Source organism: Chiloscyllium plagiosum, chromosome 7 (genome assembly GCF_004010195.1).
Source record: "Chiloscyllium plagiosum isolate BGI_BamShark_2017 chromosome 7, ASM401019v2, whole genome shotgun sequence".
Taxonomy (NCBI): Eukaryota; Metazoa; Chordata; class Chondrichthyes; order Orectolobiformes; family Hemiscylliidae; genus Chiloscyllium; species Chiloscyllium plagiosum.
This window is the reverse complement of record NC_057716.1, coordinates 80,833,782-80,854,081: the sequence shown is the minus strand read 5'-3', so window position 1 is coordinate 80,854,081 and position 20,300 is coordinate 80,833,782. Positions and strand designations below refer to the sequence as shown.

General features: G+C 38.1%; 1 protein-coding gene across 3 annotated transcripts in view; it reads right to left on the bottom strand.

Annotated features, from left to right (window-relative positions):
* The window catches only part of LOC122551728 (rho GTPase-activating protein 15-like), a 737,256-nt gene that overhangs the window by 537,824 nt on the left and 179,132 nt on the right, over window positions 1-20,300 (bottom strand). For all 3 annotated transcript variants that reach the window (XM_043694095.1, XM_043694097.1, XM_043694098.1), the window contains exon 7: window positions 7,551-7,640. In XM_043694095.1, coding sequence (XP_043550030.1) covers window positions 7,551-7,640 — 90 coding nt within the window. The remainder of the gene's footprint in view (window positions 1-7,550; window positions 7,641-20,300) is intronic.

Genomic DNA, 20,300 nt, shown 5'->3' with positions numbered 1-20,300 from the left:
CACACCAGTTGCTAAATGACTAGTTTCTGCACTCTAAATTCTATATCATTCCCACTCTGGAATAATGAGTTCAAGAAAGCAGTACTTTAGTGAGGACCTCTTTAACAGGCTTGAATTTTAGGAAAATATTTTAGATCATTTCAACAAAATCAGTTGCTTCCTTCCCTTGGCACATCTTCCATTCACACTGACAAACTGTGCATGGAACATACCTGCACAGCATATGTACAATGCAGCAGGATGAAAATAGGATATGTATATATATCATCAGTATTTAATTGCATCAGAATATATCAATGGATTGGGTGAAGTATAAGTGCATATTACAGTTGACAATTTTAATTGTTGGAAGCTGGGATCATTCTTACTCAAACTATTGCCCCCTTTAACATATTGTAGTCAAGCATGAGGCAAATCTAATTTTGTCTGCCAGCCAGTCGCAATGTTTCAGCAATAATTGTATTCATCAGAATCTTAGCCTTACTTATTGATTAATCTTGGATTAAGCCACTTTTCATGTTGAGACTTAATGAGATTTCTGTAATTACATCCAACTAAACTACTTAGTGTTTCTAATTGCTCTTTCTCTAACAACAAAGTGCCATACTGCACTATTATATCCTGGAGCAATCTAGAATTATATCCAAGGTATGAATCTACATGTATATGAACTAAGAGCAGAAGTAGGTAATTCAACTCCTAAGCCTACTCCACCATTGAATAAGATCATCACTGACCTGATTGTCATCTCAACTCCATCTTCTGACCTATCTTAGACAACCTTTGACACACTTGTTAATCAGGAATCTTTATACCTCTTACATCTCCCCATACCAACACCTCCACACCCTTTAACTTTTCACTGATGTTTTATTTTTCATTGTAACATTTAATATGGCACCTTGCTGAATGCTTTCTAGAAATCTAACTACAATATAACTACAACATATCTGTATTTCTTGTAGATGTGCTTATTATTTCTGAAAGAACTTCAATAAACTAGTCAACTATGATTGACTTCTCACAAAACAATGCTGTCTGAGAGTATTGAGGTGATCCATTGCAAACCTTCTTAATAAGAGTCCAGTGTTTTCCCTATGACAGATTTTAAGCTCACTGGTCTCTCGATGATGGTTTCCTGTCTTTTTTCTTTTTTGAAAATAGGAGAATTTTCTACTCTCAAATTTGATTGGACCTTATTTGAATCACAGAAATTTTGGAAAAATAAAAAAAACTCCATTATCTAAGTAGTAACTTCTTTTAAAACCTTATGATGAAGTCCATTGGGACCATGAATTTGTTGGCTTTTAGTTCAAATAATTTTACATGCACCCTTTACCTCCTTCCTTCTTTCTACCAACTAACACAGAATTATTTCTGGGAAGCTACTTGCATCCTCCACACTGAAGACAGATGCAAAATATCTGTTCAATTCATCTACCATTTCCTTGTTTGCCATTATTTAACCTTGGTTTCTAGAAAAATCAATGCTCAATTGACTTTTTTCAGTTTTGAATGCCTGGATACTCTCTTACTATTTGTGTTGATATTTCTAGCTAGTCTTCTCTCATAATGTCATTTCTTTCCCTCTTATTAACCTTTAAGTCACTCATTGCTGTTCTTTATCATTTGTTCAATCTTCTGACTTGCCACTCATTTTTACAAAATTAAATGTTTGTTCTTTCAATGCAATACAATCCTTAACTACCTCCAAACACCATAGATGGTGCATTCTTCCTTTAAAATCTTTCTTTCTCGCTGAAATGTATCTTTTCTGAGTATCTCTGATCCTAGCTGATCTAAGCAATGGACAAATCTGATTTGAATAGCTTATTTTTATTTCATTTAACAAGAAGGTCTTTCACTGAAAAAGCAAGCATGCAATGTTCCAGTTATGGCTTTAATACTAATAGAGACAGTTTTATGCAAAATAAAATAAATTAGAATAAAACAAGTTAGTTACACATGTGATAATTTGAGAGATTTCACAATACATAATAAAGATATAATTTCGTCAATTGCAACACCATCACTTTAAAGAACTCCAACACCAGAGAGATTTCCCTTCACTATCACATCTATAGGTTTGATTTAATTGTCTCTTTCAAATCTCACTCTTTAAAGTTTGATAGTCTTTTTCTTCAACTGAGCTGAAACCCATCCAGGGCTTTATTCAACCATTTTTGATTTGGCACTTTCAAACTAAAAACATTTCATTAAGGTGACCTATTTTCTTTACTTAACTGACTCCCTTCTCAACGAGAAACTGTGTCATACAGGAAATTTCAACCAGGTTGGAGTGTTGGATAGGAGTACAGTCCTTCTCCCAGTGGACCACAGGAGGCACATTATCAGACCATGCTAACCTGGAACTAAATAGTAGGCTAAGACAGTGCTGTGTCCTGAAAAAGGAGGGCTGTCCAATAGTGCAGATAAAAGGCCAATAATCTACTCTTCTGTACAAAGGCCATGCCACCATCTTCTCACACAGCCACCATTCACTCCAACTCTCTCACTGAACACACATCTCATTAAGGCACATGGACTGCAACTCTCACTACTGCATGCATCCCATCCACTCTACTGTACTCACCCACATCAGACTCTCAAGCTATTCACTATTCCTGCTTTCTGTGCCTCCGAGTGACTCAAAGGGGAAATCTCACCATTTCTCCTCGGGGTGCAGATATATGGTTCCTTGAAAGTGGAGTCGCAGGGAGACAGGGTGGTGAAGAAGGCACTTGTTGCCATTGGACAATACATTGAGCATAGGAGTTGGGACACCATGTTCTGACTGTACAGGAGCTGCAACATGATAGAAGGTGAGGCCACTTCTAGAATAATGCATACAATTCTAATCTCCCTGCTAAAGGAAAGATGTTGTTAAACTTGAAAGGGCTCAGAAAGGATTTACAAGGATGTTGGCAAGATGGGGGGGTGGGGAGGTGTTGAGCCATAGGGAGAGGGTGAATAGGCTGGGGCTGTTTTCCCTGAAGCATCGGGACGCTGAATGCTAACCCGATAGATGTTTATAAAGTCATGTGAGTCATGGATAGGATAAATAGCCAAGGTATTTTTTCCTCAAAGTTAAAGAGTCCAAAACTGGAGGGCATACATGAGACAGCAAGATTTAAAAGGGACGGAAGGGGCAAATTTTTCATGCAGAGGGTGATGCATGTATGGAACGAGCTACCAAAGGAAGTGGTGGCAGATGGGTACAATTACAACATTTAAAAGGCATTCTGCTGGGTACAAAAATAAGAAGGGTTTAGAGGGAGTAAGAGCCAAATGCTGGCCAGTGGGATTAGATCAGTTTAGGATATCTGGTTGGCATGAACAAGTCAGACTAAAGGGCCTATTTCCATGCTTTATAACTCCAGGCCTACTTTCTGGACCTTGATACCTATCTCATTTGCAGTCATATCCTCCTTTTCCTGACCATTTACTCAATCAGAAAACTTTATCCTAAAATGTATGCACAGCTCTAGGAGCAAGGTGTCTCATTGCATACTGTCCCTGATATGGTATCGTGTTTGCAGTTTAACCACCAGCTCAATAATTCTGAACTAAATTCCCTCAAGCTGCAGATATGTTTGCCTGGATCACCACCAGTGTCCAGAAGCTCTCACATCTTGCAGCTGTAGCACATCAGTTGTTGTACTGTTATTATTGTATTCAACAATTATTTTATCTTAATTAATAAACAGTACTATCTCAATAAACAGATGAAGTTACCAATAGCAGAGTGTAACAATTACAAATGAATGACACGAGTTTTGACAAGATTACAGCTTAGCTTTTCAAAAGATAATTGCCTAAGCATGCTACACAAGAACCACATAGCCCTTCAACATTCATTTCAGCACACAATTTAAAATAAAGAACTTACGGAAAAAAAAATCAACAATCGACTTGAGAGATGATAATTATTATTATTTGGCTTAGAATTGTTTAGCCCTTTCTAAATATTCACTGCAATAGTTTGCATTTTCATGTAAATATTTAGGTTTGATTGTTATGAAATGTCTAGCTGACTTTTGCACAAAAGTCAGTAAGGAGAAGAGTGTAAGAAAATAAATATTACTTTGGGAAAGAGCATTTTAGACTATTTCCCACAATTTATCAAAAATGCAAACACTTCAAAAGGCAAATGTAAACATTTTAACTGTGTCACCATTATGGACAAAGATCAAAAAGTACTTTGTCCTCCTTCACTGACCTAATATAGTGTGTATGGAAACAAATCCGAGTTAACAAAGAGGTTGTTAAAAAGCAACATCTGTAAATTGTAAAGATCTGTATTTTATTTACCGTTCTGTCTAAGTTTAAATGATCTTTCCCATCTCCATTATATAATTTACAGAAAGCTTTTTCTCCCACATACATTCAACAAACTATGTCACATTTCTAGATGTTTTCTGATACACTACAACTAAATATGTGACATTTTTGAAAAATCCAAAGGCTTTTTTTGGTTTCATCACTGAAAGTATAAGCTCAGTGTTGCAATATTCTTCTCTCAGTTCTGAATTCTCCATACTCAGCATAAAGCTTATCTGGCAAGCACAAACATAATTAATTGACCCCAAAATAAAATATGATTCGAGATTGATGGCCTCACTTTAGGAAAATAAGAGGACACCTTTGTCTGAATTGTTTCTCATCAAGCATGACTCCTGTCAAACAAGCAGGAAAGATTTGAAAAGGCTTGAAGAAGACTGTGACCCAATTTTAGAGCTTCCCTTTAGAAGGAAAATGTGGGAAGTTACAATAAGGATTACATTAAATAAAAGTCCAGATAAATAGTCTAAACTGAAGCAGGAAAAGAAAACACTAATTTTTAAGTTATTTGTGGATGCTGAGCATATTGATTTGCTAATTGAATTTTAGGTGAGTGTAAGAATTTTTTACTGAACAGTGCATTAACCATGTGTTCAAGGATATCCCCAGTAGAAGGCTGCTTTAGATGGTGCTGATATGTTTTTGTGCTTCATTCTATAATTCCACCAAACTGTGCAATTTAAATCTGATGTTCCTTTCGCCCTTTTCCATGCAGAAGCTGAATTCACTTGCAATAGATGGAATGAAGAAAAGTGACATCCTTCAGCAAAGCAGTGCATGATTTTCAAGTGAAACCTAGCTCGGCATACATCATTTGAAACATTTTGCAAATGATAGCTTTGCACAACCTTTTGTTTCGGTGCCAGCAGCACAGCTAGGATGTGCTGCATCAGCTTGAAATGGAAAAGTAATATGTTTCAACATCAGAAAATGCAGCACAAATTTAAATTTTAAATCTACCGCCATCCCCCTCAAGAAGACTTTGTAGCTCCATTTAAAATTTAAAAAGGTGCAGGGATTTCAGAACATTACAAGCAAACATCTACACACCACGCACATGCACGCATACAAAATTATTCTTGACAAATGAATGTCAAGCCATGGCACATTTTCTGAAGCACTTAACCCCCTGCTGTTGATTGACAGTATTGTCCACCTTTAAGATGGTTTTATTTAGTCACTACATACACTGTTATGTTGATGACACTTTGGATTATTTGGGTTTATGGAGTAATCCTTTCCAATCCTCATCACCTCAAATTTCAAACCAAAAAGTTAACATTAAACTAACACCTAATATTGAAAATATTTTAAACATCTCAATTCGCAAGAAAACCTGGGTTATTCAAGTGACAAAAATAAAGCTTGCCTTTAGCAAAGCTGATGCAACCTGTTTTAATCTAAACCAAACTTCTCACAGCCAGCCTTATCAGATAATCATTGGCTGCAATCTTGGAACGTCTGTTTTTAGCCACAGGCAGCAGTACAAATAAACTGTGCGGTCACCAGCACTAGGACTATGATCTTGTGTAAGCGTTTTAGAAAAGTAGCTTTTTATTAAACTCTTCAGACTTGAGATGGTAGGAGAGACTATCATACTCTGTATGTCTACAAAATGAAGTGCTGAGTGGCTTTATAAAAAGCCTGCATGTAAATGTGATTGAAGTTGGATGGAGAAGAAAAGCTCTTTCACACTGAGCTCCAAAGATCTCTCAAGATTTCTGAAGGATGTAGTTAATGGATAACTATGAAACAGATTTCTTGGAAAGAGATTCAAACACAACATAATTTAACCCAATTGAAGAGGGTAATGTGTATGTGATAAAAGATAGTAACAACTGAAGAGAATTATAAACTGTGAAATAATAGTACCACTACAGAAGTTTCCTGGTGGCTCCTTTTTGAGCTGTACCATTTCTTTCTCAATATTTGACATTTTTGTACAATCCTGCATGGCCCATTTCAGCTAACTTATCACTTTTATGTATTTCCTGCTCAACATCAATGGAAAGGACAGGAAGCCTTTGTCAGACTGTCATAATGAAGTCGACGTTTGAAACCTTTATTTTTCAAAATAAACAATGGTATTTCGAATAAAAACATTACTGAGCACCTTACTAATATCACAACCTGTGATTTGAATCGTAATGCATTACACAATGGTTACTCAGATGCACAATTTTAATTTGGCAATGATGACATTAAATTAAATGGATGGCTGTTTAATCAATTAGAAAACAACTCCCTATCCAATGGTCACAATGAAAAGAAAAGGCACATGGAGGATAAGAGAGAATTTTAACATTTGGGAAACTAACTGTGAGGAATGCTTGGGCTGGCTACCCAATACTTTCAATGAGAGGCCTAGTTCATTTCGAAGGACAAGACTCATGAACATACATCCTACAAGCTGGAGAGCTTTCATGGATACGCCATAGCTGCTTGAGCAGAATCAATCATAAGAGGCTTTGAGATTGATCTGATAGACCTGGATGGAATGCATGATCATGGAGAGTTGGGAGGGGAAGAGTGAGAGCATTGAATGACAGATGTCTATGTTGACCCTAGAGAAACAACTGGGCCCCGTCAAAGTAATTTGAAAACTTGTCTTTTCCCGTTGCCTGTATCTTTAGCATACCAAATCTTATTGAGAGTACAGGCCATGGAATACAATCTGATTAATATGTCACTCAATTCTTTTGCACATATGAATGTCGATTAAAGGATGTCTGTCTGCATGGTTTCATAAAGGTTGCCATCAGGTGTATAGAGTTGGATGTCCATGAAAACTTGAGAGTGAATAAAGCAGTGAATATAAACTAAGTAGGAAATCTGGTGGTAAATGGACATTTATGATTTTAGTTCGAACTGCTCCCTTTCCAACAGAGGCAGTTAATGTAGGTGTCACTGTTTTGGTAAATTGAATAGATTGTGCTAGTTAAGTACTGCATAAGATAGCAACATGGTCTAATGTTGTTAAAAAAGGCTTTTCCAAGTGAGATTCTTTTCAGTAAGCTGTCATCTATACAGTACATGGGGATTCTTCTACTTCAACATGCTGTTTTCCCTTAATCAGTTCTATTTACTGTCTTTTCTGCATCAATTTCAAACAAAAATGACAGCTCATCTCCGAAAGCTCAAGTACTGAAAAATTTCCAGCCAGACAATTGAGTACAAGATTGATCATGTTGTTATCGAAACTATCCTACCTGAAGCACATTTTTTCTGCTGGATTTGTCTTTTGCCCAGTCAATCTGAGCACCGCACAGGTCCACGTTCTCCGGCTTACAGCCTGTTTTCTGCACAGAGGGAGTGAGAAACAATGTCACATCCAAATCTCAAAAATTGTGAACAAATACTGAAAATGTGAGGATTAATCAAGAAGAAAAAAAACCGTTTTGACAACTTCAGTTGAAATTGGAAACAATATTTAATAACTCACTCCAGTGCTCATCATTGTATGAGAGAGGACATTTCACATCAAATATCAAAAGTGAAAAGAATAATTTATGTCTGTGTTATAGTGGAATAGAAGTTTAAAAAAAAAAATGGCATGGTTGAAAACATACTTTGAATACCATTAAAGATCAGATCCATAAACATAAAAATGTCCTGGCGAGTTTTTCATGATTATGGATTTTAGTGCCGGAGTTTGATTTGAATTTCTTTCTAACTTTACCGAATATCGGCATCAAATATTTTCAAGTAGGTATGTGCAAATAAAACACTCTCTTCTTTTCCATAGCAGTGTGTCAACACAAAACAAGAAAGAGCACCACCTACTGCCTCTCTCAGTTGTTTCACTTTCATAATTCCTCATTATGATCTATCCAAGTGAGACTGTCATTTAGTGGGGTCATTAGTTGGCCTACTGCCCTGTAAACCTGTCACTGCTGCCGAGAGTAAACCAACTGCTTCCATGAACAACCCTGATAACCTACAAACAATACTATCACACTGGGCTGCTATTGAATTTCAATCCTATTATGCCACTCCATCCCCTTTCCTGCTTCTTAGGTAGTCTTTTGAGACCGAGGATGACTGGTTACCACTCCAGAGTTGTTGAGGCAACAAAACAGTTCAATTCTGGATCCCTGTCAATGCTGCTGGTTGATGAGGTGGGTGGGTGGGATTCTTAGGTCTCCATAGGCTCCTTCCACTGTCTGGGCTTGGCCTCCACCTGTGCCTGTCAGCAATACCCAAAATAGTTGGAACCCACAAAGATGCCTCTTCTCTAGTTTGGGTGGTCTTGACAAGAGATTCCCATGTGGTATTGGCAAGAGATTTCTATAACTTCATGGGAATGTTGCATTTTTTTCAGGAAGGCTTTGAAGATGTCTTTTGCATTTCTGGTAACCACTTTCCATGACAAAACTTAGTGTAGAGAGCTTGTTCGGAATCATAGAATCCCCATAGTGTGGAAGCAGGCTATTCATCCCACCTAGTCCACACCGACCCTCCGATGAGCATTCCACTCAGATCCACATCCCTTACCCTAACCCTGTAATCCTGGACTTCCTATGGCTAACCCACTTCGTCTGCGCATTCCTGGACACCATGGGTGATTTAGCATGGCCAACCCATTTAACCTGCATACCTTGGACTTATGTTCTGGGGAGTCTTGTGTCAGTCATGTGGCTCACCCAGCACAGCTAATTGATCACAACCAATGCCTTGATACCAGACTGGCTTATTGGTTGCACTCATTCCCCATTTTGAAGTTCCTATTCTAACCCAAAGCTTTATTTCAACATAACATAAAATATAATACAGAATGGTCGGTTTCCTGTCATATGATGCATGCAAAGTAACAAGAACATTAACGCCGTTACCATTTCAGTTTGAGTGTGATACGTAAAGGGTTAAAGTAAATTATGAAACCACTTCATAATTAAAGTGCCTTATAAATATGTTTTCTTTGTTCACAGCCCAAAAGCAAGCTGGTGGCAGCCAGCCATGGTGCCTGAGGTCTTTGCCAAATGTATCCTGTATGCTACATCCCCAACTGATTTCAGTGGAGACTGGACTCCGGAGTTCCAGCAAATCTCACACTGAACATGGAAAGCATGAGTTGATTATCATCTACCACAGCCTGGAAGCACACCATATGAGGACTCAGCATTTTACTTAGTTTCATGCGTTTACAGTCCTCTAGCACCATCGTCTGACCTCCACAACATATACAAGTCAATGAAAGAGCAAAGCATCCCGAAGTCAGCACCATTCCTTCAGTTAAACAAAAAAAAACGAACTGCAGATGCTGGAAATCAAAAACAAATGCAGAAATTGCTGGAAAAACTCAGTATGACTGGCAGCATTTATGGAGAGAAGTCAGAGTTAATGATTCAGGGGTCCAGTGACCCTTCTACAGAACCATTTTTGTTTTTGCTTCCATTTTATCAATTAGCTACTTTCAACAATTAGTGTAAGCTTTAGTCATTGCATTTCACCAATAATCTAGCATTAGTCTTCTTGAAGTAATAAGGTGGTTAAGGTAATAACACATTCAAATAATGCTCTATTTTTTCCTTCAAGATGAAAAGCAAAATCCACCTCTAGAGAATTTGTTAAAATTTATTCATTGCTTTCATTGCTGAACTCTAGTTATTTTCCAATGTTATTTTCTAGTTACTCAGATTGATGGAAATGAACATCTAACTACTTCTGATTAGTTGCTGAGTTGTTAAATAGTGAACATCCGATGATAATCCAGCCATGCTTTCCTTGTTCAATGAGAGATTGAGTGGCTTCAAACAATTTACCTATTCTGCAAATGGCTTGAATTGATACTTACAGGAGAATCCAATAAATCTGGAGACTAAAATTCATGAAAAGTTAATTTGCTCATTAAGGTCTGTTTAGAGAGCAGTAGATCAGGGGCGTACTTAAATCATAATAAAACCGAAACCAAAATTGAATCTGATCTGCCATTCAGTGAGATCCCTTGATCCAAAACAAAATCATAACTGCAACACACTGAATAAAACTGCTGAACCAACAACCTTTATTTAAAGGGTTGATAATCAAATTTTCTGAGACATGGGAGATTGTGAAAGGCACTACATAAATTCCTACTTTACTGACAGGATTGCATTCGAGTTGAAAGGTATGGTGCTGGAAAAGGACAGCAGGTCAGGCAGCATCCAAGGAGCAGGACAATTGACGTTTCGGGCATAAGCCCAAGACCTGCTGTCCTTTTCCAGCACAACACTTTTCACACTGATCTCCAGCATCTGCAGTCCTCACTCTCTCCATGACAAGATTACACCTCAAAGGAACTTTATAAGCCACAAAATACTTTAAAGCATTTTGTGGTTGCCTTACGACTAGGTGATAAGGAGGGGATGCGGGAAATTACCTTGTCCTCTTATATGACCCTCTCTGTCAGTTGCAACAAATAGTTTTATTTTATTTTTAGCAGCCAGTCATTACATTTCCAAGAGCATATAATTAAATAAATTAAAATTAAGCCGCCAAATTACAAGGTGAAACAAAGAGGACTGTATTTCCTATGACCATCAAAAAATTAAAAAGACATCATCAAACACATAGACAAACATAGGTAATGAGTTTTAAAATGAATGAATGATTTTATTGTCACATATGTTTTATAGTGAATAGTCCAGTAAAATACTGTGGAAAGCTTCCACTGCAGCCATGACCTGGTGCCATTTTGAAAAGTTTAAAAATAACAATTTTAAAAAATATATAGCTTAAAGAGAGTCCATAACCCTTGCGCCACCATAAGTGCCTGACGCAATGTTAAAGCCGCCAATCCTCAGGCACCATCTCTTGCCACTGGGCCTACCTCGCCCGACAACACCTCTGTCACGGCTGATGCCAGGTCCCATGCTTGCCACTCTGCCAGCTGCCTCTGCAAAGCTGCTGCCAGAGCCCCGCTCTGGCCTCACAACTATCCTGGGCCACCCATCCACCAGAATCCCACTCCGGGCTCACTAGTCACCGCCACCCTCAGATCAGACTTATCCTTGTGTACTCATGGTTTCCTAAGCTTGTCTCAACCTGGTCAGGTAATCACAGCAGCTGTCGTGGTTCTGTTTTTAAATATAAAGTACTGCAGATGCTGGAAATCTTAATTAAAAATAGAAAATGTTGGAGAAACTCAGCAGGTCTGGTGGCATTTATGAAGAGAGTTAAAAAAAATACTTTGAGTCCAATATGATTCTTATTCATAAACAACTCAAAATGTTCACTGCACATCTCTCTCTAGTGACGTTGATAGACTACTGAGTTTCACCAGCACTTTATCTTTCTAATTTAGGTTAGTATTTGTCCTCTTTTAAAAAATAACTTTCTTCCATGAACATCTCAGATATTAAAATCAGAGATGAAAATTGAATATTGATAATTTATGTAACCATCTATGTAACAGTTGTGAAAAGACCTGTATAATTCTAAGTATTTATATTCTCTCTCTCTATTAAATTTCTGAGTCAGAACCAAAAGCCTTTGGATTCAAAGAATGTCAGATCTCATCAGTGATTCATTCTTCTGATATGTATAATACCGAGAACCAAGTCACAGGGAGGAAAGGAAATATTGACCATTAAGCAGCAATTCTTGCATGTTTACAATATTTTGCAAGTGTTCAGCAAAATGTGCCTTCCAAACCACACCCGAAAGCATCTTATGCCCACAAGAAATTGACCTCTGAGGTTAATGAAATTCAAGAATAATCATAGATAGTTAATTCAAAAATGTATTAAGTTGAATAAACACACGTATTCTAAAACAAAGGAAAATCAATGCTTAATTCCACTTTGTTGATGCCATGACCATAGTGACCACAATTTAAAAGTGAAAACATTCTTCCTTTGTCCAAGTTGCAGCAATGTGTATAATGTTAACAACTCCCTAATGAAAATGGGAATAGCATGTCCATTTCCTTCAATCTTTATATCAAATATCCAGTTATGCAAAATGATTTTAAGTGCCAGATTTGAACTCATATACTAGAAATACTAAACGCCGAACCAAATATATGGATGAAAAGTCAGCTTTCAGGATGTGGGCTCTTAGCCTAGTTAGCTATCAATTATAGATATTGAAAAAAATATTGGAAGAAGAATAGCAAATCAAGAACTCGGCTTACAGTAATATCATACACATATCCACATGTAAATACACATCCTAGAAAATGCAAAACTTAGTGGTTAATTAACTTTGCATTTGTTGATGATATTCATTCCAGTTTATATTAGACATTTTTTCTTTTATTCTTTTATGCGATATGGAAGTCACTGGCCAGTGCATTATTTACTGTCCATCCCTATTTCTAAATAATGCTATTATCTGTGGGGACTTAAGTTCATATCTGCTTTGCACAAAGCTCTTCAGATCCATAAACCATTGTCCCTTAAGTTGATCATTTCTTTGAGTTTATAGGAAAACAAAACTGTCATCAAATGCTATTTTTGAATGCAGAAAAGAATGTAATTAAAGTTTTATTAATGTAGAGATACAGCTAACATGCATTAGAAGTGGCATGCGGCAATCAAAGAATCAAAAAGGCTCTGTCTCTGTTTCTCTTGCATTTTGAATCCAATGGAACGACCTGCTAGCAGAAATGGAGTGACCTTGAGTAAGCCACTTCCTAGCCTTGATAATGAAACTCCTTTTCCCACCTTCATTGGCATCTTGATGACTACTCTGGTGATCCTGCCCATCTCTTTAACTCCCGGGTTTCAATGACAATCCTTTCCTCAGCCTACTGCAGTACAACAGTGGCCACCAATCTCAATGGCACTGCTGACCTCTTTGTCACACTGGCATCTCTTAGAGGATAGGACAGCTGCCCAGTATCAGGAGGTCCAGCAGGGAAACTTCCCTGGAGGAACTCTGATGGCAGCCAGTGGGTTGGGATTTAATCCTTATGGACTCACAATGAAGGTTCCTTTTGTTTGTCCAGTCCCGAGACAGGGACACTTATATGACGATTAAATTCTGACCGCAGTGTAAAATGTATGAATTCCAAATTTCATCTATCTTCACAAGTTGAACAATCTTAAAGAAAAGTATACGCTTAAGTTGAGGCTTAGTGTGGAGGAAATCTGAAACAGGGATGATATGTCTTATGATGTAATATTAAAATTGACCCGCCATCACTGGCAATACCACGATACCGTCTACACTGGTTTCCTTTGTCACTGCTTATGCTGCCATTGGTTCATTGTATTATGAAACCAGTAACTAACTGGACAGTTGAATGACAAAAGAATTAGATCAGTAACAATATAACTTTGAGGTGCGATGGCTTGCTCATATTCATTGAGCAACTGTAAGTTACTTTTTGCAAGGTTTCATATTAAGCATTGGGAAAATAAAGAAATACTGTCATGTGAGTAGTGTTTTTCATAACATCAAGATGTCTCAAAGTGCTCAATAGTCAAGTAAGCAAATTAAAATGAAATTGCTGCTTTATTGGATGGAACATGGTCAATATCCACACAGTAAGCTTCGACAAATGGTAAACAGATTACCACCAGATAATCTGTTTTATAATCTTGATTGAAGTTATAAAGTCTCCCAGGTTCTTCCTCAGAGTCAGGCATTAGGACCTTTTATGTCTACTGGCACTTGTGTGGGTAAATGGACTTTGGTTTAATGTCTCAACTGGGAGTTGGCATTCTTTTAATACTGCACTCCCTAGATAATTACAGTGTATATTTCCAATTCCCTAGTGTGAATTTGGCTGGGTTCAGACCACCTTCCCATTAATTTTGTTTCTGTTTCCATTGATTTCACAATGTTTGGTAACACTTTAAATATTTTCTTTATTGTATATAAACATATCTCCCCTTCTTATGTGGTCAATGTAAAGTGAATGCACAATGCACATTCATTACGCAAAATGCTGATAATCTAATCCAAATAAACACCAGCTTGGAGCTGGGACACTAATTTTAAACATAATACCTGAACAATTGTGCCACTGTTACGTTAGAAAATCATTAGACAAAAAGAGAAAAAAAATAAATTGGTGCAGTTTGAAGTAAATGACAATGCATAATCATTATCATAATCAAGCTAATCTTAAAAGAGAGTTAAAACACCTATCTAAATGTATGAAGCTGTAATCACTCAATGTTGAATAGTAGATACAGTTGTAAACAAGTTCTAGATAATTACCAGCAGATATCACACATTCCGTTCATGGATTCACTAATTTACTGATTGGTTAAATTTGTTTATCAGTCCATGTTTTATGGCTTGTGGTATTTGACTATAACTCCTTCAATGTATGTAAACTAAAGCATCTATAATGGGGTTAGATCCATTAAATGTAGTACTTAGGCTCTTTTTACTATGTTTTAGTAAACACTAGAACAGCCTAAGTGATTGAGTAAATTCCACTTATCACATAAATTAAAGTTTACTGTCTAATTTGTTTATATGTCTCTGTTATAGCTTTCTTTTTGCTGTCACTGAAGCTTGGACTGATTAGTTAAATTATACACAATGTAAGGTAAACTTCATTTGAATACATATTCAAATTCTGTGTCCTGTCATTACTAACTGGAAATAATGCTCCACATCACAGTACTAGCCCAGAATTGCAGTTAATGTTAATGCACACCATTTGTTTTTGACAACATTTTAGTGACGATGACTTTTTGTTGACCCTGACAGTTCCTGCTAACTTGTTCAAAATTCAGTACGCTTTTTGTTACACCTTATCTGGATTTTCTTATGTTTAAAAGAAGTATTTGACCTGAGGCATGATGGCAGTGTAGCAGTAAGAGCACATGTTTCATAATCTCAGTGTCTCAGGTTTGGGTTCGGTGACTGCTTAATAACTGAATCTGCCAGCTTTTCCACCCACCAGCTACAAAGTCTGATAAGTCCAATTGCTCTGATTCTGCAGTAACTCTGAAGTGATCTGCGCCTGTGATCACTGTCATGCAGACTCTTTCACAATAGATACAGCAGAATTTATCCATCTTGTACTTGTCAGTTTTATTGGTTACAGACTTGGAACATGTCAGGTTTATTATTTTCTTTCAACAAAAAAAAAGTTTGCGATAAACTACCCTGCTCTAAATTCCAATTTGCTGGAATTGAATTGGGTTCAGTGGTTTAAACTGTCCTTTACTATTGCTGGAATTTCAGCAAGGTATTATTTCAAACAAGTCAGCCAGACCCATTCATGATCAAATTTGTCATCAGATTCTAAAAAGAAAGACTGTCTATGAGCATGTTCCCAGTATACATGAAGAAGAAAGAAAATGTTGACAATGCTTGAGAGGTGCAATCAAAAGTACATTTCTGCTGGTCAATCATTAAACAATCTTATATTTTGCATCCACTAACCAGACATAAATTGATTTGCACAAAAATATAGCTCATCTCCATATTTCCTTTATCAATTCAGAGAGTCAGGTAATACCCAGTTAGCAAGTAAATAACAGCATTTTCACCGATAGAGCTACGACCTGAATCTTGAGCCCACCCTCGGGTGAATTTGGTAGTAGGGGCGTTTAATTAGACAATTAAATGCCCCATTTTCCTTCATTTCATTTAACCTATTTATCAAATCAATCTGTTTGTAGATGTTATTGCACATCTCTGGAGCAGGTGGCACTTTTACAGCCTTGGTTCAAACATGACAAAAGAGCTGAATTCCAGAGGTGAGATGCGAGTGACAGCCCTTGACAACAATGCTACATTCGACTGGGTATGGCATCGACAAGGCCAAGCAAAACTGGAATCAATGGGTATCAGGGGGTAAACTCTCCGATGATTGGACACAGGAAGATGGTTGTATGTCAGTCATCTCAGCTGCAGGACGTCTCTGCATGAGTTTCTCAGCAATGTGTCCAAGCTCCAATCATCCTCAGCTGCTTCATCAATGATCTTCCCTCTATCATAAGGTCAGAAGTGGGGAGGTCCACCAACGATTGCACAATGTTTAGTACCATTCACAACTTCTCAGATACTGAAGCAACCATGTTCAAATGCAACAAGATCAGGACAATACCCAGGCTTGGGTTGATAAGTGGGAAGTAACATTTGAACCACACAATGCCAGACTATGACCATGATGAATAAGAGACAATCAAACCCACTGCCCCTTGGCACTCAACAATGTTGACATCACTAAATCCCACAGAATCAACATCTTGGGGGTTATCACTGACCAGAAACTCAACTAGACTCACAACACAAATAAAATGACTACAAAAGCAGACCAGAAGTTAGGAAAATTGCAGCGAGTAACACACTTCCTGACTCCTCAAAGCCCATCCACCATCTGCAAGACACAAGTCAGGAGTGTGATGAAATACACCCCACTTGCCTGGATGAGTGCAGCCCCAAAAACACTCACGAAGCTTGACACCATCCAAGACAAAGCAGCTCTCTTGATTGGCACCACATCCACAAGCATCCACTCCTTCCACTACTGATGTTCAGTAGCAGCAGTGTGTACTGTCTACAAGATGCACAGCAGAAATTCACCAAAGATCCTCAGACAGCACCTTCCAAATCCACAACCATGTCCATCAAGAAGGATAAGCAAGCAGATATATGGGAACCATCACCTTCAAGTTCCTCTCCAACTCACTCACCACCCTGACTTAGAAATATATCGCTGTTCCTTCACTGCTGCTGGGTCAAAATCCTAAATTCCCTCCCTAATGGCATTGTGGGTCAACCCACAGCAAGTGTACTGCAGCAGTTCAAGAAAGCAGCTCACCACCACCTTCTCAAGGGCAACTAGGGACGGGCAATAAATGCTGGACAGCCAGCAATGTCCACATCCCACAAATGAATTTTTAAGAAGTCCTTCCCAAAGTGCAGCGATGCAGGAAATCTTGCTGGTTTTCTGCTCAGCAAATGAGACACCCATGACTGCCATAGGATTCCAAGTGATATCACATCTGTTCTCTCACCCCAGTTGACATGTAATCCTGTTATAACGTGAAAAATTCATTAAATTATTGAGTACTTTCAATGACTAGTGCTGTAGTGGGGACTTGAGCACTTGTGACAATGTGAGTTTGTGGCTTGTTCACAATAGACGGTGCCTCAGGATTTCCCTGGGGCAAAAGTAAGGATGGTTAGCAAAATCTTGAAAGGCTGATAATCTATTTCATCCTCCTGACCAAACCATCTTGCATCATGTGGGCTTTCTCAATTCGGAAACTCGATTTGGAATTTCTAAAATATTTAACTTAAAGCCAGAATTCTTTGTCCAAGTTCATTCAATTTTTGTCAAAATATTTACTGATGCCAAAGCATTGTTTGATGAAAACAAAATGCTCTCAAATGTTACATTTCCTTGAGCAGATACTATCTTTCATTTTAACATGCCAGATTTAATTTCATTGATGGAAATGCATTAAATTATATCTGAACGTGTACATTATTTTGTTTTTCTTGTGTCATTTGCATAATACAGCTTATTAAATATTCTATTGTATTTTGGCTTCAATTTTTTTCATTTTGTATGAAGCATTCGAAAAATTAATAAAATGGAAATGTGACTTTTGATTTAAAAAAATGCCTGAGAGAAGCCCAGTAGTACAGTAGCAAAACATACATTTAATATATATAATTTTGATCCTGTCCTGATGCCGATTCTGAGGACTTTCATATTTTAAGTTGATAGCATTTCCCTTGGTCTGTAAATCTCCAATCGTAGCTGTTGCAGTATTCATACCTTCACACTCTTCTCTTGGAGAATGGTGTGAAGTAGTGACAGGAGTCATACATTAATTAACAGTCTGACTGCCTGCAAAGTGAATGCACCTTCCTTTGCTGCAGCCAACTATATAGTAGCTGAAGAGGCGGCCTGCCCGAACTGGCAGAAAGGTTTTGTACAGCCCGTCATCCATACTGTGAAGAATGGTCACCCATCAGATGTCAGTATTCCTCTGCACTTCAACCTGAATTCACCCATTACTGCCTGACCTAATCTTGGAGAGTAATACAATATAGAAACTGGCCCTACAGCCCACCATGTCAAAGAAGAATAACACCAAACTACACTTATCCCACTTACCTGCATTTGGTGCGAAGTCTATTATGACCTGGCATTTTAAGTGCTGATCCCGATGCTCCTTAAATATTGTGAGAATACCTGCCTCCACCACCATCTCAGGAAGTGCATTCCATATTTCTACTATCCTCTGGGTCAAAAAATTTATTTGTCAGATCTTCTTTAGCCACTTATTTCTCACCTTAAAATTGTGCCCTTTGGTCTTAGACATATCTGCTATGGACAAAAGATTCTCACAATCTATCCTGTCTATGCCTTTCATAATTTTGTATCCATCAATCGGATCCTCTCTCCACAGAAAACAAACCCACCCTATCCTGTGTCTCTTCACAAGTGAGACTTCTCATCCCATGCAGCATCCTCGTGAAGCTCCTCTGCACCCTCTCCAGCATGATCACATCTTTCCAATAGTGTGATGATTAGAACTGTACATAGTATTCCATCTGTGGTCAAACCAATGTTTTATAGTTTAATAAGGCATCTTTGCTCCAATATTCTATGGCTTGATGAATGAAGGCAAGTATGCCTTCCTCACGACTGTGTCTCCCTTTACTGACACCTTCAGGTATTCAAGGTCTCTTTATTCCTCAGTTCTGCCTAAGGACCTACCATTCATTATGTATATCCTTCCCTGATGAGACCTCCAAAAATGTACTTATCAGCTGATTGATATCAATGTGTACTCAGAGCGCATCCTCCTCAATATCAACCACACCACCACTTTTCCTGTCAGCTGCAAATGTAATGATTATATCTTCTACATTCGCATCTAAGTCATTAATATACAGAACAGAGAGCAAGGATCCCAGCACTAGTCTCAATGGTACACCACTGGCTACACGCTTCCAATCATAGACACAACCCTCCATCATTGCATTTTGCCTTGTATTTGTTCGCCAATTTTGGATCCACTTTGCCAACTTGCCTTGGATCCCGTGGACTCTTACCTTTTGGACCAGCCTTCAATGTAGAACCTTGTCAACGGCCTTACTGAAGTTAATGCAAACCATGTTAACTGCACTGCCCTCATCAATATATTTAATCACCTTTTATTACATATTATATGTATGTATAATATATTATAGGGAACAAAGAAATGGTAGAAGAGTTGAATTGGTACTTCAGATTCGTGTTCACTGGGGAAGACACAAGCAATCTTCCAGAGGTAACAGTGGCTGAAGGACCTGAACTGAAGGGAATTTATATTTGCCAGGTATTGGTGTTGGAGAGACTGTTAGGTCTGAAGGTTGATAAGTTCCCGGAGCCTGATGGTCTACATCCCAGGGTACTAAAGGAGATGGCTCTAGAAATCGTGGATGCATTGGTGATTATTTTCCAGAGTTCGATAGATTCAGGATCAGTTCCTGCAGATTGGAGGGTGGCTAATGTTGTACCACTTTTTAAGAAAGGAGCGAGAGAGAAAGCAGGAAATTATAGACCAGTTAGTCTGACCTCAGTGGTGGGAAAGATGCTGGAGTCAATTATAAAGGATGAAATTACGACACATCTGGATAGCAGTAACAGGATAGGTCAGAGTCAGCATGGATTTATGAAGGGGAAATCATGCTTGACTAATCTGCTGGAATGTTTTGAGAATGTAACTCTGAAGATGGACGAGGGAGATCCAGTAGATGTAGCGTACCTGGACTTTCAGAAAGCTTTTGATAAAGTCCCACAAAGGAGGTTAGTCAGCAAAATTAGGGCACATGGTATTGGGGGCAAAGTACTGACTTGAATTGAAAATTGGTTGGCTGACAGGAAACAAAGAGGTAAAAACAATTACTCGGATGCTGCCTGAACTGCTGTGCTCTTCCAGCACCATTGATCCAGTGACAGGAAACAAAGAGTAGTGATAAACGGCTCCATTTCAGAATGGCAGGCAGTGACCAGTGCGGTACCGCAGGGATCAGTGCTGGGACCCCAGCTTTTTACAATATAT